This window comes from Eubalaena glacialis, chromosome 3 (assembly GCF_028564815.1).
Source record: "Eubalaena glacialis isolate mEubGla1 chromosome 3, mEubGla1.1.hap2.+ XY, whole genome shotgun sequence".
Classification (NCBI taxonomy): Eukaryota; Metazoa; Chordata; class Mammalia; order Artiodactyla; family Balaenidae; genus Eubalaena; species Eubalaena glacialis.
The window spans coordinates 32,897,664-32,923,961 of NC_083718.1; the positions used below are offsets into that span (position 1 = coordinate 32,897,664).

At 55.5% G+C, this 26,298-nt stretch overlaps 1 protein-coding gene across 5 annotated transcripts; it reads right to left on the bottom strand.

The window, feature by feature from the left end:
* Positions 1-1,623: 1,623 nt before the first annotated feature.
* Positions 1,624-24,536, bottom strand: IKBKE (inhibitor of nuclear factor kappa B kinase subunit epsilon). Of its 5 annotated transcripts, XM_061185464.1 has the most exons (22): positions 24,458-24,536; positions 23,773-23,862; positions 22,014-22,128; positions 21,208-21,348; positions 20,702-20,831; positions 19,507-19,688; positions 18,873-19,033; positions 17,933-18,043; positions 17,446-17,625; positions 16,634-16,830; positions 15,796-15,860; positions 15,614-15,705; positions 15,367-15,453; positions 12,317-12,392; positions 12,085-12,197; positions 10,121-10,197; positions 7,485-7,524; positions 6,651-6,752; positions 5,247-5,343; positions 4,388-4,500; positions 4,102-4,173; positions 1,624-2,407 (listed from the first exon to the last, which is right to left on the bottom strand). In XM_061185464.1, exons 3-22 carry the CDS (start codon positions 22,098-22,100, stop codon positions 2,374-2,376), a joined length of 2,157 nt encoding a protein of 718 aa, XP_061041447.1. In that variant the 5' UTR covers positions 22,101-22,128; positions 23,773-23,862; positions 24,458-24,536; the 3' UTR covers positions 1,624-2,373. The 5 variants fall into 5 exon arrangements, with proteins under 5 accessions (XP_061041447.1, XP_061041446.1, XP_061041449.1 ...); XM_061185463.1 differs by lacking the exon at positions 23,773-23,862 and having other exon boundaries at positions 24,458-24,531; XM_061185466.1 differs by lacking the exon at positions 23,773-23,862 and having other exon boundaries at positions 21,280-21,348; positions 24,458-24,514.
* Between the last annotated feature and the right edge of the window lie 1,762 nt (positions 24,537-26,298).

A 26,298-nucleotide genomic window follows, 5' to 3' on the forward strand; every position in this document is an offset into this window, starting at 1 on the left:
GTGCATTCCTGTCTCTGAACGCTCCCGTGATACTGAAGTGCCTTTCCCCATCGAGGTAAGCTCCTCAGGGGCCAGCATGGCACCCTAGTCACCCACGTAGTTCTAGCCCCTCGCCCGGGCCCTGGCACACGGCAGGTGCCCAGTTCACATCTGAGCAGCTGAACGGGTTCTTCATTTTAAGTGTCATGTTAGGAATCACTACAGAGAACAGAGGTCGTCAGACACCTGAGGACCTTACAAGGTTCTGGAGGAACTGGACAAGGTCATGGGCCTTGGTCCAGTTCCTTGCTCCCTCCTGAGATGGCATCAGAAGCTCTGCAGAACAATGGGTGGGGTGGGGTCACCCATGTCAGTGGCTCTGCAGCATAGGAACAAATTGAAGCTTTCAAGTATGTCTCCTGCTGGGCTTTGCTCGTGAGATCATAGAGCCAATGATCATATCATTCCCCCAAAATCTGCACTTGGATTTCAGGGATCCCCTAGCTCCTTTGCTGAGCTCCACCAAGCATGTGGGGTCCAGAAGCAGCCTCAGCTGCCAGGGAAAGTCCACTGTGGGACTTCCCTGCAGGGCCATTGAAGAGCCATGAGTGTCAGCCTGAACTTCATGCAGGCGGAGCAGCCCAGAGGTGGCCCAGTGTCCAGGGCCATTGGAGCCGCAGCTGGCTCCTGAGAACCCAGAACCTGAACCCACTGGGCTTAAGTGACCCATGGGCATGAGGCCCAAATGGCACACATGAAGCCACTTAGGCCTGATGCAAGCAAACCCAGCAACCCTCCCCCGGGTCTTTAGAGGGTGCTGATCTTTCCATAGAGAAGCAGCCCTGAGGATGTCAGACTCCAGGACCCAGCCTTCCTCACCTCTGCCCTGCTGGGTCATTAGAGCAGCCTCTGAGGATGTGAAGGCTCCAAAAAAATTGGCAGGAAGGATTTCTAGGGTTATCTGGGGGTAAAGCATAGTGTTGTCTTCATGTTTCAAAGCACAAAGTAGGGCTTCTCACTCTTTTCCTTCCCATGGTGGGGCTACTTTACTCCATCACCCTTTCCCCACCCCTAGGCTAGGTGGGTAGTCCAGCCCTGGTTAAGGGAAAGCTGGATATATTGCAGGGGAAGGACTAAATTTGCACAAATCTGAATGCCTCACCCCGGCATCATTCTAGCTTCCAGGCAAAATGAGGAATGTTCAAAACGACCCATAGTACTACTCTCACCTGATATTTAGGACACAGCCTATATTTTGAACAGTGGAGGGGGGGGGGAAGGAATAGGCAATTAGATGGTGGATTTGAGGTTAAAAAAAAAAGACCCTTCTCTGCAAGTTCCAGGCCCTTACAGAGCTCCCCAAATGACAGGGAGCAGGAAAAGAGAGGGAGTGGGAAGGCAAGCCCTCCCAGCAGGAGGGCATGGTCCCTGGGCTCCTCCCTGAAATCAGGGCCTATTTAGGGGGTGGGAGGAAGGCAGGAATAAGGAAGTGAGCAGTCCTGCCTCCATTTCCCAATCCTCCCCCTCACAGATCCCCACCCTGTGCAGTGCCTGATTGGTTGCCAAGAGCACCCAGCCAAGCCTTTCCCACTTCCCAGATGCAGCCCGTGAAAGCCACTCAAACAGAAAAGAATGTCAAGTTTATTTCACTTCTTGAAGGTGCGGGCCTTGATTTCCTCAGGGCTCTGGACTTACGGGCCTGTGCTAATTGGCACGGCTACTGTTGACACCGCTGGCTACAAACCCCAGAACCTGGTGGTGCCTCAGAGGGACAGGGGAAAGGGTCGCCGAGACACTGGCACGCGGCCTCGACCACCTGCTTTCTCAGCCTTAGGCTCAGCCAGACCAGAGGGGAAGGGAACTTGGGCTCTGTCATGCCTGGGGCCACGTGTGGCAACCCTCAGACATCACGGGAGCAGGGAGAGGGCTGTGTGTTCAACGTAGAACACCTTAAGAGGAGGGAAGACTGAGATGAGGTCGTCTGACCCCAGGAGGCCTCCTCTTCTGTTCCCTGAGGAGCAAAGCCCTGTAAACCAGAGGGGGTGGGAGGGAGGGGCTTTCGGAGCCTCTTCTCGCCACAGCCCGGCCAGGTTCAGCTATACAGGCCAGGGCAACAGAAGAGCTGTACCTGAGCCTACGTAAGATGCAAAGGTCAGCCCGGGCAGTGGGGCCAGGATGTAGAGATGGCCTGGTGCCCCAGGTCCTGCTGTGCTGCTTCCCGCAGAAAGGCAGTGGAAGGTAATGCTGGCAACATCTCCTGGCCGTCAGGCAGGAGGGAGGTAGGCTGATGAGATGCGACCAGGTATCGTCCTGTGTTGGGTCCCCCAGTGCAGGCAGGAGAGCAGTGTCTGAACGATTCTAATGCTTCAGGATTCCTCATGCACCCCCCAGAGTTCAGATGTCAGGAGCCGATGGGACCCTACTTAACCTGTAAAGAGAGGCTCAGGTTAACTTCTGCCCAGGTAGAGAAGCCTGCAGACCATACTCCAGGGCCCAACACAATCAGCTTTCAGAACACCAAGCCATTCGAATCCTCGGCTCTCCTCTTGCAGCATCTGTGTCCACCGACAAGAACTCTCCGGTTCCCATCCCTGACTACACGTTAGAATCATCCGGAAAGCTTATAAAAATCCCCCAATCCAAGCCGCACCTAGAGCCTCTGGGGACAAGACCTAGGCATCTGTACTTTTAAAAGCTCCCTTGGTGACTCCAATGCAGCCAAGGGTTAAGAGGAGGGGAAAAGGAATTCAAATTGTTTCTTTAGGCTCTTTGGTTACAGCTCTGAACAAGGAAGTAAAAATTCACTAAAATAAAATTTTGAGCTATCTGTAAATAGACTACATATCAAAGTGAGAAAAATTTATGTCAGCACTAAAATTATAACTTCCTGCCCCTGAGGGCTATTTTGGAAAGTTTTTCTAAGAAGCTGTCAAATTTCCTCTTTGCAGACATTTAAGAGGATGGGTTCTCCGCTTGCTGGACTGGAACATGGGAAGCCTCCTCAACCCAAGGACCCTCTGAAACTCTAGGAACAACCATGAGCTCTGCTCCTGGCTTCCCTACCTCCCGGCCCCAATTCTGGCACCCCAGGCCGGCGTGACCTCTGGGGAACACCTACCATTTGGTGAGTCCCCCTTCTGTGCACCCTCCCCGCCCCAGCACATTGCATATCTCATCCTGTTTAATCCCTGCATTAACACAATGAGGTAGGAATCACTATGCCTATTTTTCAGCTCAGAGCCAAACAAACCTCCCAGGGTCACACAGTTGGTAAGAAGCAGAGTCAGGGTGAAACCCTGTTGGAATCTCTGCAGACTCTTTCCACCGTGCCACTGGTTCCCAAACGGGGAAGTGACAGACATAAGGACGATGGGGAGGATGTGGGAGGTGCGTGCACACACGCGTGAGCGTATATATGTGTAAACAGGGCTTACTTTCAGGGCGAGGACCATCCTTGATTCTGAGATTGTATTCTTCCTTCTCTTTGGTGTTAAAATGCACCTTACAAAGTGGGACTTCTAGATGGCATGGTTTTTTCCCTTTCAATTCTGCTTACTGGGTGATATGAGAAGTTGGGCACTCTGTTATTCTCCAGTTTTCTTTTGTGAATTTTACTGGTGTACAAAATCCAAAAGGCTGAGCCCTGCTGCATCCGCCAGCATCTTCCCCAGTACCTGCCCCGTACCGCCCCCAGAAGGAAGGGACTCGATCAGGTGATGATGCAGAGTCTCTAACACTGGGCCTGCAGCCCCGCGCAGTTCTCCCCAGCTCTGTGCCGCGTTTCCTGGTTCATCACCATTCTGAGGATGGTCGTAAAGGTGACAGGAGACGGTTTGCCTGGGGCATCAGGCAGAGTCCACGTTCACACAGAGCTGGACACAGCTGCAAATCCACGTGCCTCCCAGCACCCATCTCTGACTGCACCGAGGCGCATATCCTCCAGACTACGGTGAAAGCCTACACCTGGTGAGGACACCGACTCACCTGCGCACAAGGCTCTGATGTGACTGGAATATGGGCCCCCGTCATCAAGCCTGCTTGGGCATGCACGGGGCCTGTGCCCCAGGGGCGAGGGCAGTCTGAGGGCCCAGCCTCCCCACCGCCCGCACAGCGGGGCCTCACCCTTCGATGACGCGGTTGTTGTCCTGGAGGTCAGACGCCAGCACCTTCATCTCCTTGCAGAGCTCTTGCATGCTGTCCAAGGCAGAGGCGAGAGAGGCGGCGGTGGCTAAGGCCCAAGTCACTCTGCCCAGACCCCTTCCTGGGAGGCCCCCCTTCCTGCAAAGCCCCACCGAGCCTCATTCCTGCCTCCCGAGCCTGGCAAGAGGCAAAGCCCTTAACACACACACGCATACACACACACACACAGACACACACACATGCACACACCCCTCTCTCTGGCACTTACTGGAGAACCAGGTCCTTTAGTGCAGGGCTAGGATAAGGAGCTGTAGGGGGTGGTGAGGCCTGAGCCCCCTTTGTTCTGTCCTGCAGGAGCTGGTGAGATAGCCAGTCAAGGATCTGAAAGAACCACACGTTAGTCAGAAGGGATAAGCCAGCTCATGTGTGGAGGGCAGCGGAGGTGTGGGGAGGGGTAAGAAATGGGTGATACAATGGCCCCCAGCCCGCATCCCCGGAGTGTCAGGAATTTCCCACAAGCCCCTCCTTCTCATCCTGGGAGCACAGCTGGCACAAGCACCATCACTGTGTGCGCTTGGGTTTAGGGGTGCAGACTGCCAAGCTCCCCTTTGTGTCTGACCTGTACCTGTCATGACACAGTTGGAGCCAGGAGCTGCAGAGAAGGGGTGGGGGCAGCCCAGCACCATCTCGGAAAGAATGTGCCCTGTGCTGGGGGCTGGGGAAGAGCATGCGGGCCTCGCTCCTTGAAGAACAGCCCTTCTCTGTCCCTGATGGCAAAGCAAGTGGCTTCTCAGAGCGCCCTGAGTTGGTCTCTTCTAGGAGAGCAGATCAGAAGACCAAGGAGCGTTCATATCGCTCCCCTCAGGGAGCCTCCCAGGCTGCACAGGGCAGAGAGGGAGATGTCTCAGCATTTTGGAGCCTCTGCCCTTGCAGCGAGTGGCCTTCAGTCTGAGAACACTAGGAACTGCCGTCCACGCTGGTGGATCAGAGACCTCCCATCCACACCAAAGTGTTTGGACTTGGTCAAGGGCAGCTCTGCCCCGAGGCAGGGGAATGGCCCGGATGCCCTCCAGGTGCCTGATTGGCCCAGCTCTCCTCAGCAGCCCCGAGGCCCCGAAGCTCCCCACCTTGCTGAGGCTCTCCTGGGCTCCCTGGGCTTCTGTGTTACAGGCGGCCACGGAGCAGCCCACCAGGCGCAGGTGGTTCCTGGTCTCATGCACCACCCTCAAGAGAGCAGAGAAATGTCAGAGCCCGTCCCACTCGCTCTCACCGGGGCCCACCCAGCAGTTCGGTCACCACACAGACACGGAGGAGAGGCTTTCCAGGTGGCAGAGGCTGGAGCTGGTGGGTGTCAGGCACTGGCCTCCCTCACTGCCTCTGCCCTTCCAGCTGTGCCCTCAGCCCTCACCTGTCCCAGGTAAGGATGCTGATGAGCGCTCTGACCGGGGCTAGTGAGGGTCCTGGCAGAACCGCAGTGGGAGCTGCAAATACGCCTGTCTCAGGCCGGGCCACACAAGCCGGTGAGGGTGAGCAAGGGCCCGGGTCAGGCCCTGGAGAGGCAGGGACCGCCTGCACTGGGCTTAAAACGGGAACTGCCCACGTTCCCATTCCCAGAGCAGATCAAAGTCAAGGCTCTGTTATGAATTCTCTTCTCTCTCTAAGTGGAGGGAGAGAGCGAGAACATCGCCCCACAGCACAAAATGTACACAGAGTCCTAGAGGGGTTCGACCAGTGGTCGATTCTCAACTCTGGTTACACATTAGAATCACCCGAGGAGCATTTAAATACTGCCATCCAAGCCCTACTCCAGACCAATTAAGTCAGAATTTGGGGTGGCTTGGGTGGGGGAGATGGAAACTGTATTTTAATGTAAGCGTAGGTGAGCGTCTGAGTCTCAGCCCCATAATAAGCACACAGGTCACGTGGGCCACAGAACCAGCAGCACCTGGGAAACTGCCCTCTTGTCTCAGGAGGGGAAGGCGGAAGGGGCTTGTCTGAGAGGCAGAAGCCAAAACTCCGATAAAGGACAGTGTGCGAGGGGGGTTCTATGCAAGGGCCTCTGCCTACCCCTGCTTCCCAGACCACTTGTCCTCATCCCAGAGGGATCTTGTGTTTTCCCCAGAGAGGGGGCTTCTGAACATAACCACCTGGGACATGGAAAGAATCTAGATTTTAGAGGCAGTCATACCCATATGCTAGTCCTGGGTCTGCTATTTACTAGTGGTGTCGTATTAAGGAAGCAACCTGTTCTCTGAGCCTCAGTTTCCTCATCTGTGAAATGGGGTGATAGTATCCACTGCATAGGGTAGACATTGCTGGATTAAATGAGTTAATGTATAGAAATCACCCAGCATACTACCTGGTCCACCCAGGGCCAAAAAACCACCCCCTTTTTTATTTTGCTTTTGTTCCTTTACTACCACCTCCCTCTCAGTCGGGGCTCTGCAAAGCCCAGGGCTGTCTGAGGCCAGGAAGGGCCAGGCCAGGAGGGCCCTGGGGACCATGAGTTCAAGAGTGAGGGCCAACGTTACCTCATTCTCTTGCCATGCGTGACCAGGGATGCCTGGTACTTCTGCACACGCTCCTCCTGGAACACCTGCAGGAGCCTTTTGGCTAAATGACTAAAATTCACCCTGAAAAGACAGAAACAGAGGCACAGAGATGAGAAGCCAGAGCCACCTGTGCACAAACCTAGCATCTCTGGGTCTTCATCACCCAAATGTCCAGCCCCTGGCTCCACAGCAGGGCCACCTCTCCCAAGGAGGAGAGGATGCTCACTTAATGTGCATCATGGCGAGCAGAGTGGCTGGCACAAAGCAACTCCAACAGAGGGATGTGGGAGAAGGACAATGGACCTCAGAGAACACACATGCTCTTGAGCTCAGCCCCCAGAGGGAAGGAGAGATGGTCGTGTGTGTGTGTGTGTGTGTGTGTGTTTATGTGTGGAGTCGGGGGGGGGGGGGCAGAGAGTCCCCAAAAAAGCATAAAATCAGGGAGGGCTTCCTGGAAGAACAGAGTGTCCAGGAGACAGAGGAGCAGAGGGAAGCCCAAAGGAGAGCCCAGGCAGAAGCCAGAAGCAGGAAGTAGTAGGTGGTAAGTCAGCGAGGACAACTAAGGAAAGAAATCCTTCAAACAATCGTGTTCATACCAGAAGTCAATCCAGTTCCATCAAGACTGCTGCTGAGAAACGGCCCTCCCCTGGCCCCAGATAACCTTCCCCAGAGGTAGTTAGCCCCCTTTCCTCCTGCCCAGCTGTGACCTGGGATCAGGGCCCTTTACCACCTCTTGTCCGGCACAGAGACTCGCTCTGCCCTGGTGACACCCACCCTCCTGCTCACCCGCCTGCCAGGGGGACAGGCACTCACTTATCCAGCTTGTGAATCTGCTCCTCGTTGTAGCCAAGCCCTGAAGGAAACAGACAGGGCCAAGGTCACCTAGTCAAGCAGTCAACAGAACCGAATGGCACAAGGGTTGGCAACAACTGCAAAGTGAAGGCAGCAGCCTGGGCCCTGCTCCACGGAGCTCACAGCCCAGCGGAGCCAGGAAGGACAAACGGAGGGAAACAAGCACCCAAGACACTGCATTATGACCAGGTAGGGGCCCACCTGGGCCAGGCAAGCCCGCAGTGTAGGGAGTGGAGGGATGGGTGCTCGGGGAACACTTCAGGTGGACAGTGGTGGATGAGATGGGCCTTGAAGGATGTGTGGTCAGCCCTGACCCCTCATCCAATCCCCTTCCCAGCGTGGCTGATGCCTACAGCCTATTGACCCCATCCCTGAATATTCGGGCTGCAGGCAGAGCCACCTGGGCTCTGCAGCAATGGGCTGGATAAGCCAGGCCACCACCCTCGACCTCCGCTTCTCAGCCCAGCCACTTTTGCCAGAAGGAGAACTTTTGCCAGTAGGGCTGAAGTTTTCACTGCTTTGGCAGCTTCCTGATGCTCTCTGTGCTAGGGAGATGCTGCCCCCTCCTGGGCTTCAGGGGAATGGCCTCTGAAGGCCAAGATGAAGCGATGAGGAGATTCACCTTGCTGCCTGCCCCCACCACTCCCCTAATAGCAGAATCACCTCCCTGGCCTCTTGGTCCTGGGCCCTGCGCTCAGCCAGCTGACTTATGAAGTCCAAGCGACCGATCTGGGATGAGGCCCAGCTCTGCCTCCTCTTAGCAAGGGGCTATAGGCAAGTTATTTTGCCTCATCCATCACATGTAACACACAGGATGGGTGTGAGGGTAAAGTGAGAAAGTGCCCTGAAAATGATAGAGCATTTTCCAGAATGGCATCTTTCCACACCCCAAGTGTTGGCGGTTAAGTGTTATTCTTCCTGGTTCATTTTTAACTTTAATAAAGGACTCTTGCAAACCAATACAAATCAAACTCTTTTTGAGGCTGTAAAATGGGGTGGTTACAAGCACCTGGACTTAGGTTGCTTGGGTTACTTAACCTTCCTGTGTCTCAGTTTCCTCATCTATAAAATGGGGAGGGTAACAGTGTCTAGAGCATTAAATAAATTAAGAACACGCAAAGCCCATAGGACGGTGCCCAGCACATGGGAGGTGCTCAGAAGTGTCGTGGTCATAGGATGACAGAATTCCAGTGACGGAGGCAGAAAAGCCTCTGAAGGTCTCCTAAAATCACAGCAAAGGTGGCCAACTGGGTGTCAGGCCAGGCTTCTTGAGCCCAAGGTCCCCCTGGTTTCAGGGAACATGGGGGTCTCAGTTCTCCTGTCTCCTATGCTGCCCCCCTTCCAGGTCAGACCCAGAGGCGGGACTGAGGCTCCCATCTTCTAGAATCTGCATGTCCAATGCGGTGGCCACGTGGCTGCTGAGAACTTGAAATGTGGCCAGTACGGCTAATGTGACTGAGCACCTGAATTTTGAATTTTAATTTAATGAATTCGATTAAATTTAAAAACTGAAGCAGTGTACAATGTTTTTTCCCCATCAAACACAGCTTTATTATTTTGGTAAGAGTACATTTCATTCTGTTAAAAAGTTAGCTTCCAAATAGAGATGGCCAGTGAGTGTAAAATACACATGGGATTGTGAAGACTTAGCACAAAAGAGAATGTAAAATATCTCTTTAATAATTGTTTCTATTGATTACATGCTGAAATGACAACTTGAATATATTGCGTTGTATAAAATATGTTATTAAAATAAATTTCACCTGTTTCTTTCTACTTTTTAAATTTTGGCTACTAGCAAACTTAAAATTACAAACGTGCCTGGCACTGTATTCCTATGGGACAGTGCTTTTTAGATAATCCTAGGGACAGAAGAGAATTTGCAGTCAGGCGCAAGCCCTCGAGTATTGATTTCCTGTACATTAGGAAATGCTGGGGGCATGGGTGGGCGAGAGGGTCGGTCAGTTCCTGGAGTGTTAGCTCCCCAACCCCGAGAGTCACCTGGAGCCTCCCCAGGCTCCCCCCACAAGCCCCGCTGCCGTCAGCCCCAGGCCTGGGTTCGACCCTCCCCTACCCCATGATGAGCGAGAAGCTTCCCATCCCTGGGCCTGTAAATGAGCTGCTCCTGCCCAGAGGGTCTTTGTGAGGCTCGGTAGATAATGCAGGCCAAGTGCCAGGACTAATGACTCTAACTGGTATTTCTCCCGATCCTCCCTTTTCTGGAAAGCCTGACTAACACTTCAGTGAGCCAAAGTCACAACGGATAGGGAAAGACTCCTTAAACTGTAAAGTGCCCTGCAAAGGTGAGGGGTCTCTTTCAAGGCCACCTCGTCTATAGCATCCAGGCCTCAGCTGAGCCCCTATGTGGCAACAGGCAAAGGTGGAAAGGCTTCATGTCCCTCACCGGTGTGCAGGCAGCCTGCAGGCAGCGACCTTGCCCTAGACCAGCGGGACCCGGGCACCACAGAGCGCCACCCGCATAGTGGGCCTCCAGCAGCGCCACTGATGGAGTGTTAGGGACAGCCAGCTAACCCAAGGGAAGGAAGGAGGGAGGGAGGGGAGAGCATGGGGAGTGTTTTGCTCTCCTTGCGGCTCACCTGGCCTCATCCTGGATTTCTTGAACTGTTTGTAAATGAGATACATCTTGTCCAAACAGCACTGAATCTGCTGGATGCTGTGGGCACGAGACAGGGACCAGGTGATGGAAGAATCAAACAGCACAGGTAAAGGGTGAGGGAGGGGAGGGGATGGCGGTGGGAGGAGGGAAGCTGTCTCCCTGCAATAGGAGCCTCATTGCCATAGTTTTGGGGGCCAATCTGGGGTGACTCTTCTGTTTCTAAACTTGTTTGAGGTACCCTCGGGTTAGCCAGCCAGTCATCTCTCATTCCTGTGTTTATTCTTTCTCTCTTTCTCACACACACACACACACACACACACACACACACACACACACAGAGGAAGAAGCCAAGCAGGACAGGCGACAGGAAAGTGGCCTTTGCTACACAACAGGGCTTGAGAACAGGCTCCGGGAAGGAGCCTTGGACCCTGAAACAGGAGAGCCTGGTGGTAGCAGCTGCGTGTGGGAGCAGAGTAGAAACTTCTCTTCTGTCACCTGGCAAGGGCAGAAGTCATGCTTTCTGAGAATATCCAATGCCTGGTATATAGAAGGGACTTAAATCATGAATCAACAGCCCTTGTTTAAAACAAGAATGAATCAAGGTCTTTGGTCCTGCCTGCAGGCAGGGGAATTCGGGAGATGACCTCTCTACCCTCTTGGCCTGGGGTTTAAGGTCATTATTGTTTCTTCCTTCCCCTTTTCAGGATACAAACACTTTGTTTGAGATGTTGGGGGTGTTTGTGGGTGTTTGTGGATGAGGATCCCTCATCCTTGGGCCTATTTAGCTCCACTTCCTCCCTGCAGCTCCTCCCAGGACCCTGTCTCAGCTATTTCTGGAGCTGGACTCGGGGCAGAGCCCAAGCGTGTTCCCAGGACTCTGCGGACCCCAGACCCCTGCCCTCCTGGCGCCTGGGGTGGGCAAGACCCCAGGTCCAGTCTTTATCCAAAGGGCTTGAGCCAGATGTGTTCCAAATTCAGAACTATCTTCTGATTTGAGAAAGGTGGTCCAGTATACATACACTATACTGTGGAATTCCCCCGGAGGGCATGGTCTGGGGCAGTACTCCCTCATCACATACCCTCAGTCTTCAGAGAACCGTAAGAATATTCACCCTAAGTGAGATAAATAAAGACTAGGAAGAGCTTCGTGTCAGTTTAGGTCAGGTTTTACAGGCAAAACAGCGCAGAAACACGCTGTGGTTTTCAGAGCTTTCTGCATTCAGAATTGAGGACCGGGCGTGCGGATCTGCGAGGGCCCTGACTGCGGGGGGTGTGGGGCTGTTCCAGGAGCGGGACCACGTCCAGGTCAGAGCAGAGCGGGAGGCAGGGGGTCCACACACTGGGCTGTGAGGGCAGGGGTGCTGGGGATTTTTCTGTCTGTTTAAAGGGAGACTGGGAATTCAGAGCTCGAAAATCCCTGGCGCAGGCCAAGCACATAGGCTTTGGAGGTAGGCAGACCTGACCCGGAGCCTTACGTCTGTCATTTGTCATTTATTGGCTGGTGTCTCGGGGCAAACTAAGCTCCCTGAGTGAGCTTCCTCATCTATAAAAGGAGCATAAGAGTAGTAGTATTGTTATTGTTTTGAGGATTAAATGATAGAAGTAGGAGGACCTATTCGAGGGTCTGACGCAGAGCAAGGGTTCAGAAGAGGTAGGGAACTTGATTATTCTTTTATTTAGAACTATTGCACCTGCTAATATTTGTAATTCACTCTCTAACTCCCAGGTGGAGGCGGGACCCCAGATCCTTTTCTCCTTCTGGCCAGTCTCATGGGAGGGTCTTGTACATTCCTGGATCCCCTACCCCTAGCCCCAGGCCCCAGCATCCTTGCCAAGATAAGGGAGAAGGCAGGCTGACTCCTAAAGAGGCTACTGGGCCTTTTGCGCTCTGTGCACCCCCCAACTCCCCCCCCCCCCCCGCACCAAGAAGAAAATCCCACAGACCTTCTGTCCTCATGTACCTGATCCCGGTTCTTCATCAGCTCAGAGCTCAGGTTGCTCAGGGTCATCTTGGTCTCTGTGATATTATGGGAACATCTGGAGAGGACCTCAGCCAACTGGGGGACACAAAGGCAGACCCCCATGGGGGCCTCAGCTGGAGGCTCCGATGGGAAGCCCCACCCCCCAACCCCTGCTCTGCGCCTGACAGCCCCTCACCAAACCCAGCCTCACTCACAGTCCGCAGCTTGGACCTCAGCTCTGCGGCCCTCTTCAGTTCCTGGATCTCAGTCACCCCAGCCATGTTGCTGAACCTCGAGGGAAGGATTAAAATCGACGTGAAGAACATGACAACCAGACACCAAGTGTGTCTTGGATTGGATCCTGGTTGGGATGAAAACAGCTAGAAAAGAACACTTGGGGGATTACCAAATTTGAGTATGGATGGGTACTATAGATGAGATGGAATGTTTTGACACGGAGGGGGCAGAGATCATAAGCTGAGAAAAGCAGGTTATAAAACAGCACGTACAAGAAAATGACATGTAGGTTAACATACAGAAATAACAGAAAACTATCGAGAAGGATATATACGACTAAGCAGTGACAGTCTATCTCTGGGTGGTAGGATATGGTATTTTAATCTCATTTTTGCTTATCTGTATTTTCCAGCTGAGTATAATTAGCACATACTGATTTTATAACCATGACAACTGGGGAAAAAGAATCCTGTGTGTTTTGGCGTGGGAGTGAAGGGGAGGGGAGTGAATTAGGAATGAGGTGGAGGCCCCGTGAAGGCAGGGGTACTGCCCACTCTGCTCACCAGTGTATCTCCAATGCCCAAGAAAGTGCTCGGCACACAGCAGGCACTCCACACATGAGTGTCAAGCAAATTATCGAACACACGGATGGATTTTAGGGCATGGGATACTTGGTGGCAGAAGAGGATGAGGCTGACCCAACCCAACTGGACTGAGTCCTAGTCTTGGCTGCCACACCTGCCATCTGCATGATCTTGGTAATCACTTCAGCTTTCCAAGCCTCGGGCTCTTCATCTGTATAATGGGGAGATAAACCTCCTTCCTGCTACCATAAAAGGTGTTCGTGGGATCAAAGAGACCTCAGAGATAATTGACATGACTAGAGAACACATTCATACAAACACACGCTGTTTTGGGGGTGAGGGTGGGGAAGCACTGGGATTCCCTGAGCCAGTCCTGGCTGCCTGAACGGTGCCTCTGGGTGGCAGCAGCTGCTGAGGAGGGCCGGGGAGCTTTGGGACAAAGGCAAGGACACTGCCAAGGGAGCGCATCTTGGAGAACCCGCAGAAGAAGGAGCGCCCTGTAGGGGAGGCTGGCGATGATGGCCAGTTCGTGCCACGTGCTTGGGCTCCTCCCAACATGAAATTCAGCTCATTAAGATATTTCAGGTTCTGCTGTGGGAGGAGCTAGTGGCTTCAGACCTTAGAAGAACCGACAGGTCTGAGCATGTTCAGAAAAGAATGAGATTGCTACGCATGGGAGCTGGGAGGCCTCCGAGATCGTCCAATCCTCTCATTTTGAAAATGAGGAAATAGAGGCCCAGGTAGGAAAGGCGACAATGGTCTGAGGCTAACAGTGAGTTAATGAAGAGCTTGGGCTGGGCCTTCTGACTCTCGGCCCAGCGCTCTTCCTCGTGGGAGAATGAAACAGGCCTCAAAGCAGGCACCTGCCTGACCCTGAGCTCTCCACACCTACCACGCCTCGGAGGAGGCCTTGGAGCCAGAACGGGAGAAACAGCCGCCAGCAGACCCCAGCACTCCAGCCCTGGGGCTAGCCTGTCGCTCTCCACACTCGTCAGCCCAGGGAAGGCGGGCAAACAACCGAATGCTCTCTCTATACATTTCTTTCTCACTCAAGAACCTAGAATAGATCCTTGTTGGTCATTTTAGCGAGGTCCAACCTCTCATCTGGACCCTAGGACCTGCCTGCGTTCTCGCCTTCCCTCTGTCCCTCTCCAATTCCACTCTGGGACATTCTCCACTATGACTGTGGCTTCAGCAAACCTCCGCAGCACCTTCCCACCCCTCCAGTCATGTCTCTGCATAAGGCCTTCCCACCCCAGGTATTTGCTCACATTCTGGCCTTGACAGCCTCCCTTCCTCCGGGACTTCCTGGCTGCGTCTGCCCATCTCTCGTCTCCCTTTACCCAACCGTCCTGCCACGTGCACATGCTGGGGAAGGGCTGTCCTCCAGGGCTGTCTGCAGGCCTGGGGCCACATCCAGCCCTGGAAGCCCGCTCTGTGCCTGGGCAGATGTCTTCTCAGAGGGACTCCACCACAGCGCTGTTGGCTGATCCTGCCCTCTGCAGCCCCTCTTCTCTGTCCCCATTTGAAGGCGGCTCAGCCATGCCGGGGACTCATCTGGAGACACTCCTCTTCCTCCTCCCTGCCCGGCCACCACCCTGTCTACCCCACGGTCAGCGTCGCTGCTGCCGAGCTCCAGGTGGAGGGCAAGTCTGCAGTGAGTCACCCTGCTCCTGGGAAACTCCCAGGACCTTCCTGAAGACAAGGGCTGCGGGACGTGACGGGTAGGACACCGGGCGTGTTTGGCACAGTCTCTGCTCTTCTGCCACCACCTGTCACCGGGAGAGGCTCCAGCCACCATCAGCTTCCCTGGGCCACAGGGCTCCCACCTCTCACCTGTACCGTAGCCCCTGCCACCTTCTCAGCAGCGCGCCGGCCAGTGGAGTCTTCCTGCTTCTCATCTCCAGACCCTCCAGCTTGATGTCCTCCTCCCCAGTCTCTCCCTTTCTGTAACCCTAATTAGCCCAAGTCAGAGGAGTGGAGGGTGTGGATTTCCAAGGACTGGGGCAGGGAATCCCAGGAGGCGGGGACAGTTTCAGGCCCAGAGGAAGCAGGAGGAGGAGTGTGGAGGATGAGACAGCCTACGTCTCCATCCTAAGTCCAGGGGACTGTGTGTGAGTGTGAGTGCTTCTCCCAGAGCCCTGCTTCAGGGCCTGGTGCAGGTGAGCAGTTTAAATCTTCAGAGGGGGGGCTGGTAGGACAGAGGCCCCTTCCTGGGGCAGGGAGGCTCGGCCCCCTGAGGTGAGGGACTGGCTGGTGGGGGGAGGGATGGGGCGGGAGCGCCCTCTCCGTTCTCGCATGGCAGGGAAGTCGGGAGCTCTGGGTGGGAGGAGGCGAGGGGCACTGTTGGAAAGACCGGGGTGAGGAACAGACAGAGAGAAGGGCTGATGGGTCTGAGCGGGGCTCATGCCGGCTGCGGCCCCCACTCTGGACGGAACACCCACCTCTCAGTGCCGAGGCTGCTGCTGAGGAAGAGGAGGGCCATCCTCGTGACCTCCAGCGTCCGCCTGCACGTGGCCTGGAGTATCTCTCTGCCAAGGGGAGCCTGAGTCAGAGCTGCCTCCTCCCAGGGGACTGAGGGCACCGTGCCCATGGGCACAGCTCCAGGGCGGTGTTGGAAGGGGTCTGAGTCTCCTGTCCTACCCTGCCCACGCTCCTTGCCCTCCCCACCCATCCCTTGGGGGTACTCACACGAACCAGTACAGTCCCCGAAGCATCAGCTCCTGTCCTGCCAGCAAGGCCTGTGCCAGCCGCAGGGCCTGGTAGCCGGCACCCAACACACCCTGAAACACAGAGGTGGGCAGGGTCAGGTCCCGCACCCCGAACCCCTGCATGAACCACCCCCTCCCTGCCACCTGGGGGCCACCCCTCACCTTGGCCGTGTTGTAATCTGCCTGCAGGTCCACTTTGGGGACAAACTTGGGGATGTCCAGAGCAGCTGCAGATAAAGACCTGGTCTGAGGGGGCTGCCTGTCCGGCCCTGGATGAGGTCTGAGCTCATCATTCCTTATTTCCAGCTCACACTCAGCCCTCACCACCTATCTGCCACCTCAAGCTTCCCAACTCACCTAGAGCCCCGACCTTCTAAGCCTTAAATGCACTCAATGTGCTTCTTTACAATTGCAGTCCCTCACTGCCCCCTTGTGTCCACTCTGGAGAACTACAGCCTCATGCCCAAGGCCCCATCTCAACAGCAGAAAATAGACTAAAAGCACCCCTCACACTCAGGGGTTTCAAGGTCAGTTCCCCTCCCAGCCTTGGAGACCCTGAAGAGGAGGATGAAATTGGCATCATTCAAATGAGGAGGAGTGATATTTTTGCCAGAACTTGGAGGACAAAGCTCTGGACCCCTGACCACCTTCTCTTCTCTCCAGCAGCTTAGGCTCCTGCTTCCTCCAAACTAAACTATTGGAGGCTTCCCCACCAATCACAGACTGTGGAGACCACATTAAACCCACATCTCCCTGTTTCCATTGGAGTTTCTTTCCCAAATCTTTGGACGCTGTGAAGCAGGTAGGGCAGGCCACCAGCCCGAGTCACACGGCATTTCAGAGGCATACACAGAATTAGGACCCAGATCTGCCTTCTACACACTGGGGACCCAAAGAAACACCCACAAGAAAATGAATCAGTATCTTGGATTATAAACCCCTGCCCCTTGGAAGAGAATGTGAGGAGGAGAAAAGATCCAGCCTGGGTGGCCCTACTCACGGTCCCTGAAGGCCAGCCCCTTGGGGGTCTCGCTGACCATGCTGAACAGGGTCAGGGGGCTGCTTGCTGTCGTGTGGGCGATGTGCTGTGCTGAGAGGCTGGACTCGAGGACACAGAGGTGACCCTCAAAGAGGTACTCCTGGTGCTGGGGGGCCACGTTGGTCTGCTTGTACACGGCCTCCAGAAAGATGGCTATCCTAGACACACCAGAGGCAGAGAGAGGAGAGGGGGAGGGGAGGGCATGTCAGCAGGCAGGATACGGGATCAGGGTGACCCAAAGCCCAGCTAAGACTTTGGGTTCTGCTTTTCAGAGGGAGGGACTGGGTGATTTTTTCTCTAGGGCGGGGAGATGAAGGACAGAGCTCATGTCTTATAGTGGATGGAGACAAAGTGGGGACAGAACTCAAGAAGCCTTCACATCTCTTCCTGCCACACTTCCATTAAAACTCACCTAGTCCCATAGCATGCTCCAGAAATACAGGGTTCCATGAGTAATACACTGGGGAAATGCACTGCCAGCACACACACACAAACACACACACGCACACGCACACACACACACACACACACATACACATACACACACACCCTCAGGAGACTTATAATGCATCAGCTTTATAAAGTTTGCTGAATCTCTCAAGTCCAGCAGCAAGGAGGCGTGTTTAACTTTAACTTGGTGGAACTAGTATTTTTCCAAACTAAGATTGGACCCAGAAGCTTCCAAATCTAAACTGCCCACAGAGCACTGCCCAGGACACGCCCCTGTGCTTGGGGAGAGAAGGCTCGCGCCACCCTCGCTCGCGCCCACTCACGTGTTGTGCGCGTGGATGTAGACGTGGTGCACGACGGCCTGCGGCAAGGAGAAGACGTGGACGACAACTCGCTGCAGGATGTCACTGGTCTCCGCAAAGAACTGGTCGAAGCCCCAGCACTTGGCCTGCTCCACCTCTAGGATGTTGGCCAGGATGGGCACCAGCTGGATCTGCAGCCCCCTGCCCCCCGGGACATGGAGACTGTCAGGGCCCGGGGCCCAGAGCTGGCCTCCTCAAGTAGGTAATAGGGGCCGTCCATGAGAATGTCCTGAAGAGCCAGGGCCAAGGGGCTGGGGCAGGGTGGGATGGAGAGGAAGAGCTGGAAGGGTCTTCCAGCATCCAGATGGAGAACTGGGGCTAGAAAGGGAGAGTGGTGTACCCGAGCCGCCAGCACACAGTGTGCTCCACCGGGCCAGGCCTCAGGTGAGAGAAGGACATCAGCCCAGACTTGGGTCTGTGTCTGCCCCTCCCGCAGGGTCCCGCTCACATGGACAGCTGGCAGGTGACGGGGAGGGTGTAGCTCCACTCCAGGGGCCCGTTCTCCAGCCTCTGAGTGCCTGCAATGGCCCCGGCTGGCTTCTCCGTGGTGATCCGGTACCTGGGGGAGAGAGGACCAAGTCAGCAGAAGCCCCCAGGCCATCGCACTTCAAGGGATGATGGACTCAGCCCGGAGGGCTCAGAGCACTGGGGCAAGTCACCCAGCTGCTCCGAGGCACCCTGAGAATGGAAACTGAGAGTCTGGCTCGCTGTCCTGATGCTCCCCAGTCAAGTTCTCCACTCTCTCCTCTGTCCGTTTCCTCTGCCCCCTCACCACACATCCGTGCCCACCTGCCTCCACACCTGTGCCTGCACTGTGCTCGGCCCCCGTAGCCTCCCCTCCACCTCACTATTCCACCCTCCCCTCCCTCCAAAGTCCAGCTACCCTGACAGCCCCCATCCAAGTCACAGCTTGACCCCTGAGCTGAAGGGGCATTGACCTTCCTGCAAATCCACTTTAAATCTCTTTTGCTCTGGGTGGTGCCCTCAGTGGGAGCAGCCACGCTCTCTAGCTACTTCTGTATCAGACAGCAGAAAAGCATGAGGGACCCGGGACCTGGGATCAGGAGGCTAGGTCCTTGCCCTTCCCCTCTGCCCCTGGCAGGCTCTGCAACCTTGGCCAAGTCGCTCTGGGAGCCTCAGCTGAGATGTGATGAGCCACAAATGGAGGGGGGTGCTCAAGGGAAGCCCTGAACTAAGTTCTCCCATGAGGAAGGGACAGGGCTCAGCCTCTTGTTTGATGGACTGATATCCAAGGATCTAAAAGAAGCCTGCGTGGGGGGCAGACCAGGAGGACCGTGGAGTCAGAGGCAGAATAGGGGGCACAGCAGGGACCAGAAGGGAAGGCCCAGGGTCCGCCCCTTCTCCCCCTGCCCGGTGGCCCACCGTACATGATCTCCTTGTTGCGCCGGGGCCCTCCAAAGGGGACGAAGGGCAGGCTGCCAGTGGCCGCATGGTACAGGGTCACCCCAATGCTCCAGAGGTCCACGGCCACCCCAAAAGCTTTCTGTTGGGGCTTGCGAAGCACTGCCCGCTCATACATGTCAGGGTGCTGCAGGAGGGGGAACCAGAGAGCTGTCATGGAGGGGGAAGGGGGCAAGGGCCTGAGCACACCCCATTCAGACCTCCTTCTCCCACCTTCAGGAGGAAACAGAACCGTCAGAATGCATCTCCTTTGTCATCTCAAAAATGGGTGTGGCATGTGCTTATCCAAAGCACCCCTCCCCCAAACCCCAGCCTCTGCCCTGGGGGAAGTGGTGACCAGCAGTGTTCCATCCTCCAAGAGGATCCTATCAAGGACTTAACCGAGCAGGGGAGGCCTGGGCAGGCTGCAGCATTGCCTTTTTGGCCTTAGAGAACAGAACAAATTGTTCTGGTTGGGGATAGGGGGTGAGAGATAACCCTGCTGGACACAGGGAGATTGGACAGAGCCCCTCAGAGGGGCACTGAGAGTCACAAGGTGAGGGGCAGCCAGCTGCAGGGGAAGCCCTCCGCTCAGGCAGCGGGTCCCCCACGCCCGCTCACCAGGTACTCCTCGGTGCCGTAGACCGAGACGAACTTCTCGTCGTCATCCAGCTCACGGGCTGCCCCGAAGTCCGTCAGCTTGTAGATGCTCTGCCCCTCCTCCCCGACCAGGCGCATGATGTTCCCCGGCTTGATGTCTCGGTGGACGATGCCGTTCTCCCGCAGGTGGTTCATGCCGGCCACTGGGACAGAGGGAAGGCTGCTAGTGGCTCTGGCCAGGGACAGCCCAGTGTCAAGGCTCATCTCAGGGGAAGGAACCACATAGACAGAGTGGCAACTCACGGGCCAACGGGGCCACAGCAGCAGCAGGAGAACAGAGACAGGCACAGAGCAAAGGATGGGGGTCCCAAGGATGTGGGGTGTCGAGGTCCCATTGGGGTTCCCTAAGAAACTGAGAGGGATGGCGGCTCTGTCTCCCAGAGGAGGGCACTCTCCTCCCTATCATTTTTTTAAAATTATTATTATTGGTTTTAATTGCGGTAAAATATACCTAACATAAAATTTACATTTTAACCATTTTTAAGTGTACACATCAGGGGCATTAAATACACTGACATTGTTGTGCTACCATCACCACCATCCACCTCCAGAACTTTGTCAACTTCCCAAACAGAAATTCCACCTATTAAACACTCACTCTCCATCCCCCCACCCCAGCCTCTGGCAATCACATTCTACTTTCTGTCTCTATGGATCTGACCTCTCTAGGTCCCTCACATAAACGGAATCACAGAGTAGTTGTCCTTGTGTGGCTGGCTTTTTTCACTCAGCAGAGTGTCTTCCAGGCTCATCCATGTGTCCTTTTTAAGGCTGACTAGCATCCCACCGTACGTATATCCCATATTTTGTTTATCCATTCATCTGTCTGTGACATTTGGGTTGTTTTTGCCTCGTGGCTATTGTGAATAATGCTGTTATGAACATTGGTGTACAAACTATTTTAAATTTTATTCTGAAATTGGAGTTTTAAACTGCTGATTAGCAGGAATCAGACCCTTGGGTTCTGTCTGTTCATTAGCATCTGTCCCAGGTCTGTGAATGGGGAGCCTCTTAGCTTCCAGTGCTCTACTGTGATTGGATACTTGTTCCAGAAATGCCATACCCCTCTGGGACTTCACCTGCTGCTGAGGGCTGGGTCTGTGGCTGGCCTGAGGTGGGGAGGGGGGTCCCCGGTGGGAGTCAGGGAGGGGCTTACCCACACAGCGCAGCACCACCAGGAACTCGTCCTCGGGCAGCCCAAAGGCGTTCTCAGGGCTCTCCAGCACGCTCAGCAGGCTCCCGCTGGCGCAGTACTCCATCACCAGCGCCTTCTGCCGGCTGGCCCCCTGTAGGGGACAGAGGGAGGCTTGGGGAGGAGGGCGCTTCTTCTCCCCTTCCTCAAGACGGGGTGGCTCACCCTAGAGCGCAAAGCCCCCATTCTCTAGGTCTCTGCTTCTAGCTGGCCTTCCTTCCTTTGGCCTCAAACTGAGCCCAAGGTCACCTTTTTCAGGAAGCCTTCTTTGATTAGGCCTCACTCCCCATCCTTACCTTCCCAGGCACTGCCCCCAGGCCCCTGACACCCTTTACTCCTCTCTGGCCAACCTGCTGGCCGACCTGCTGATGAACATGTGCCCAAGTCTCTATTATTATGTGACCTGACCCTTCCCAGCCTGTCAGAGTCGAGGACAAGACCGTCTTCCTCTGACCAAGCACTGGACCCACCATCTCCTCCACCGCAAAGAGCTTGATGATGTTCTGATGGTTCAGCTTCCGCAGGACCTCAAACTCCCTCACCTGCACCTCGCGGGGTCGCAGGTAGCTGGCCGTGTTGAAGACCTTCACAGCAACCAGCTCCCCGGATTTCTGCCATGGGGGATAACATAAATGGTACCCCTGCCCTGGGAGCGCACCCCCTCCCAGGCCTCCGTTCAGCCGCTCCCGCCAGCCTAACCCCAGGGACGAGCGAAGGCAGCCTGGTTGGGGATGGGGGCTCCCACCCTCAGCTCCTTCCCCTCCTCAGAGGGTACACAGCCCGTCCTGCGGCACTGGGAGATGACAGGAGCTTGGCACACCTGATACCCTGCAGGGGACGGTTTGTTGTTACTGCTGCTATTGCTATTGACAGTAACTACAGTGGCAGCTAATACTCCCTGGCCTTAGCAGCAATGTTCTGTCTGGCTTCAGCTCTTAAGTACAAGATAGTGCAGTGTGTCTCGTATTCAGTACAGCTCTCAATCAGAATAAAGGCAGGATAAATCCAAACGAGTCCCACTTCCCACCTCTGCTCTTCCTAGATTTGCTGCCACCTCCCTTGGATGTTGGCTTGTGTCTTCATCCCTTTCTCTCCAGCCCCCAACCGTGCCTGACAGAAGCTTCATCCCAAGGAGCCCTCTTCAGTTCCCCACACCTCGGCTCCACTTCAGAGGGTGCAGAACACAGTCAGAGAACCCTGCACACCACCCTTCATGCCCACTGGGGGCCGACTTCCTGGCCGTGAGGGGGCCGGGGTGGGCTGGGCTGCATCCTACCTTGTTTCGGGCCTTGTACACACTAGCAGTGGCCCCCTGCCCCAGCAGGTCATCCGTGTGCCACAGGTAATTGACGGTGCTCTGCATCTCCTGCTCCCAGCTGGCCGGCCACCTTCTGCGCAGAAAAAAGAACATACTGGGGTCTAGGATTCCACCCCTGACCTGGGGTGGACACTGGTGACCCGACAAGTAGCTCTGCCCAAGACCACCCCGTGAAGGGCTCCATGTGGCCATTCCAGAGGCAAGGGGGCAGGGGAAGTGTGAAGCACAGAAAGGTTAAGTAACTTCTCCAAAAAGAAGCACAGCCACTGGGCCCTCAGCCCACAGCTGGGGCCTGTCCCACCGCAGGGCATTCTACCTGTCCCGACTCCCCAGGTCCCTGTCAACGCCCTCCCCAGACAGACCATTCTGCGGAGACAAACCCTTTTCCCTGTCACTTCTCCCAGGCACTGCGAGTTCTGGGGGTTTTGGCATCCAGGCCTGGGATTGTCCCAGGAAGCAGAAATAGTGCTTGAAGGAAGAGCCCCAGGTCAGACAGTGTCAACTACATCACCACAAATCTCCAGGATTGCAACACGAGCCTGGAGCCCCTCCCCACTGCTCGCCTGGGCCCACCACTTCCTGCTGCTGTCAGCTAACGTGGCCAGGTCAGAGCTGCTCAGGAGAAGAAAGCGCTGCTGTGGAGGGAGCGTGTGTGTGAGTGTGAGTGTGTGTGAGTGAGCACGTATGTGCGTCCTTATGAGTGTGTGTGTGTGTGGAGGGGGTGGGAGAGGCAGGAGGCCATCAAATCGAAAAGCTCAGGAGCCTGCGGGAGGATCTGAAACCGCTCTACAACTCTGTTCCCCATCTTTGCCCTCATCCTCTTCTCTCCAAAGGCCAGTTCCTCTCAAGCAGTTGGCTCCAGAGAGTATAGCCTCAGAAGTTAAATTCGGTGCTTCTCTGAAGAATAGGGCCGTGGCTGGTCTTTATGGGATGACTGGGAGGAGCATAAGAAGGGCCACCACCCCTTAAATACTCTCAAATGAGGCTGAACTAGACAGGGCTGCTTCCTCTTCTATCATCTGAAAGGTTGTCAATCCTCGGGTCACCATGCCTGGAATCCCACTGTTCCTTAGCTTTGAGCCTTCTCTCTGTAATCTTTTTTTGTTTGTTTTTTGTTAATGGAAATCCTGAGAAGGTCAGTTCTTTGAGCCAGAGGCCACTTCGAGAGATCAGAGGTCAATTCCAGTTTCAGAAGATGTATTAGTGTTTGCATTTTATAGAAGCAGCTGAGGGGCTGAGAGTCTTTCTGAAGACAATGTAATAGCTTAGCAGGAAAGAGTTGGTGAGATTTTCCCCTCCGAGGCAGAGGAAGAATCAGCCTGCGGGCCTGGGGCTGTGAAACCAGGTAGAGCATCCTGAAATCAAGGCCAAGGGCCCAGCCAGGGGAGATTTTACCACCTTCAAAATCCTCCCCAGGGCTGGTGCTGGGGCAGAGCACAGCCGAAGGTCTGAGGAATGGGCAGTGTGGCAGAGAGGGCACAACCTAGACAGGCTGGCATGCCCTGGGCTCTGCTCCTGGCCCTGCCAGGGCTATGCTTAGGAGCTGATGGGCAGCACATCTGGTCGGGTCTGCGTGCTCTGTGCCTCCCAGCCCAGCAGCTGGTGCACAGAAGGGCTCACTATCCTACAGCAGCGGTTGGATGGATGGGAGCCGGGAACCCGTCGCCCCACCCACCTTCCTCCTCCTCCAGGCTCTACAGTAGCTAAAAGCACTTACCCTGTGCTCTGAGCAGCCCCCGATCAGGCAAAGACTCTCCCCAGCAAGTGTGTGTTATGTTTTCTGTCTGTGGCAAGTCCAGGAGCTGAGCTACACCGGAAAGAGGAGGGCGGATGAGAGGCACCCCTGGGCGCCGTTTGATTCTCAGCCTCCGTCAAAGGCCCCTGGCCCCAGCCCTTTAACCCTTTCCTGTTTGTCACCCTCCCCCACAGAGCTGGGGGTTTCCAGCCCAATTCCCCAGCTCCAGGAGACTCTCCTCGCCACTCCCACCCCCAGGACCTGGGCCAGTGAGAAGGACCCCAGGAGAGGTGAGGGCAGGCGCCAGAAGCCAGGCAGAAGAATAGTACAGAGGCAGAGCTGAAGGCTGGCTTCAGGTGCTGGGAAGCAGAGCCCGGGAAGGGAGCATCGTAGGTGGGCTGCAGCTCTCCTCTACGCCACTCCTTCCTGGCCTCTCACGGGCCTCCAAGCAGTCCTTGGCAAGGGTGCCCACCTGAGATGGTGCACAGGGCACCGCTGGGGGGATGGGGGAGGAGCAGCAGCCACAGAGAGATACAGGGCGGGGATGTGGGCCGGCGGGAGAGCAGCTGCTGACAGGCCAGCACCCCCGGCGCTCTGCTAAGCGCTGTCCTGCAGCTGCCTGGTGCCCCGGCTTCCCCATTCAGCGCCCTCCCTCCCATGGACTCACCCCATCTCGGCTGTGGGGCATGCAGGCTTGTGGGACTGCGTGGCGCCCCCAGAGCTTTCAGGGCTTGTTGTCATTCATGGGCAGCACCCATAGCATCCTGGTGGCCATGGGCCCTGGGAACCCGAAGACGGGCCAGTTGAAGTGGCCGCGTGCCACCCTGGGAGCTGGGAGAGCTGGGAGCAGAGGCCGACACTCAGCTCAGCTCCCTGCCGCCGGCTCTCAGTTCTCTCACACTTCCTGATTTCGTTCTTTCTCTCTCTTAAAGAGACAGAGGCAGCTGGGCTGCCGCCACCACCCCCGGCAGGAAGGAGAAAGAGGATGCTCTGGGTTCCCAAGTGGAGGCAACAGGACCAGAGTCTGAGCCACAGAGAGGCCGGGCACTGAGGCTGAGTGGCTGTGGTGGGCCGCTGGATGCTATTTCTGTACCTCCCGTGGTTCACTGGAGCACAGAAGTTCAGACTCAGCCCCTACAGAGCAGGTTGGGCCAGTTAACCAAGTGGAGAGCTGCCTGGGAAAACGAACTTCCCACACCCAGGGGCCCAGGGCAGGTCCAGGACCTATGACCAGCCACTTCTAGAAGTTGGATCTGACTCATCTTCCCAGTGAGCCTGCAGAGGTCCAAGAGCAAGCACTGTCCTCCAGTATGACCTTGAGTACAGCATATGACCCCTGCCAGACAGTCTTCTCACCCAAGGCATGAGAATGGTAACATGACACCATTGGCTGTGTGAGTGACATGGGACAGTATATTTGGAAATGCATGGGCAACTGGAAAGCGCTTTACAGAAGGCACTGAGGCTCATACACCTTCAGTAATTTGCCTATGATCTTCAGAGACTGCTGGGGCTGGAACCCAGGTGTGCCAACTGCCCATTCAGGACTCACTGCCCCAAACCAAGTTCCCTAGGAGGCTGAAGAGGTCTGCCTGGCTCTGGTCAGCTCCAAGATGGCAGTTGGATAAGAAATGGTTAAAGCCAGGAAATTCCATGTTTCAATAGAAAGCTGGAGGGACTTCCCCATGGCCACACCTGGTGGTTTCCTCTGGCAGCCCCACCCCTAGTACAGTGACACCAGAACAGGGAGCCCATTTGAGAACTGCCTTGTGCTCACATAGATACACTTACTGATGCCCACCCCCTTCCCTGCAAGCAGCCAGAGCTGCTGGGTGTGACCCAGAGGTGCTGCCCTGCCGTCTCTGACAGCAGGACTAGGAGAAACGTCCCTTAGACCTCCTGTTCTTCACCCAGGAGTCCCAGCTTTCCCCCGGCCTGGCACACAGTAGAATTCCATTTCCTTGACACCCTCTGATCAGGCGGGGCCATGTGATTTCTTAACCAAAAGCATTTAATTGCTAAGGCAAGACACCCTGCTCCCCCCCAGCCCCTGTGACAGTGTGATTCTGTTAGATGTGGTGACTGCCCTCTCAGTCTGGGTCCCCGAGTGACCACAGAGCAGAGCCCCCCTGCTGGCCCACAAGGGACGTGTAGCTTTGGTGAGAAATCAACCTTTGTTGTTTTAAGCCACTGGGATATGCAACATTAACCCAGCCTATGGCTAAAGCTCTACTTGTTTCCCGCCGCCCCCCCCTCGACGAACCTACCTGGTCCTCACCAGCATCCCTACTCTGCTCTCTCTGCATCAAGCCCGCTCTCTTTCCCAGCGTCTTAAGCACCCTGAAGTGCAATGACTGTGTGTCCAGCATCTCCTAGGAAGCAGGCACTGTGTGCCAAGGACACAAAGGGGAGACCCAGTCACCCCCTCCGCCAGGAGCCGGGGTTCAGTACAGCATGGTGAATGCTATGAGATATACTTCAGCAGGGAGTGATTCTGTGAGCCTGGTA

Bases quoted from the DNA above. Each gene is read 5' to 3' on its own strand.
- IKBKE (XM_061185463.1), bottom strand. From the start codon at position 24,531: ATGACAACAAGCCCTGAAAGCTCTGGGGGCGCCACGCAGTCCCACAAG. The intron at 5,344-6,650 runs GTAACGTTGGCC...TGCTCTCTTGAG, and splicing joins ACGCATGGCAAGAGAATGAG to GGTGGTGCATGAGACCAGGA. The intron at 4,501-5,246 runs GTGGGGAGCTTC...TGGTTCTTTCAG, and splicing joins CCCAGGAGAGCCTCAGCAAG to ATCCTTGACTGGCTATCTCA.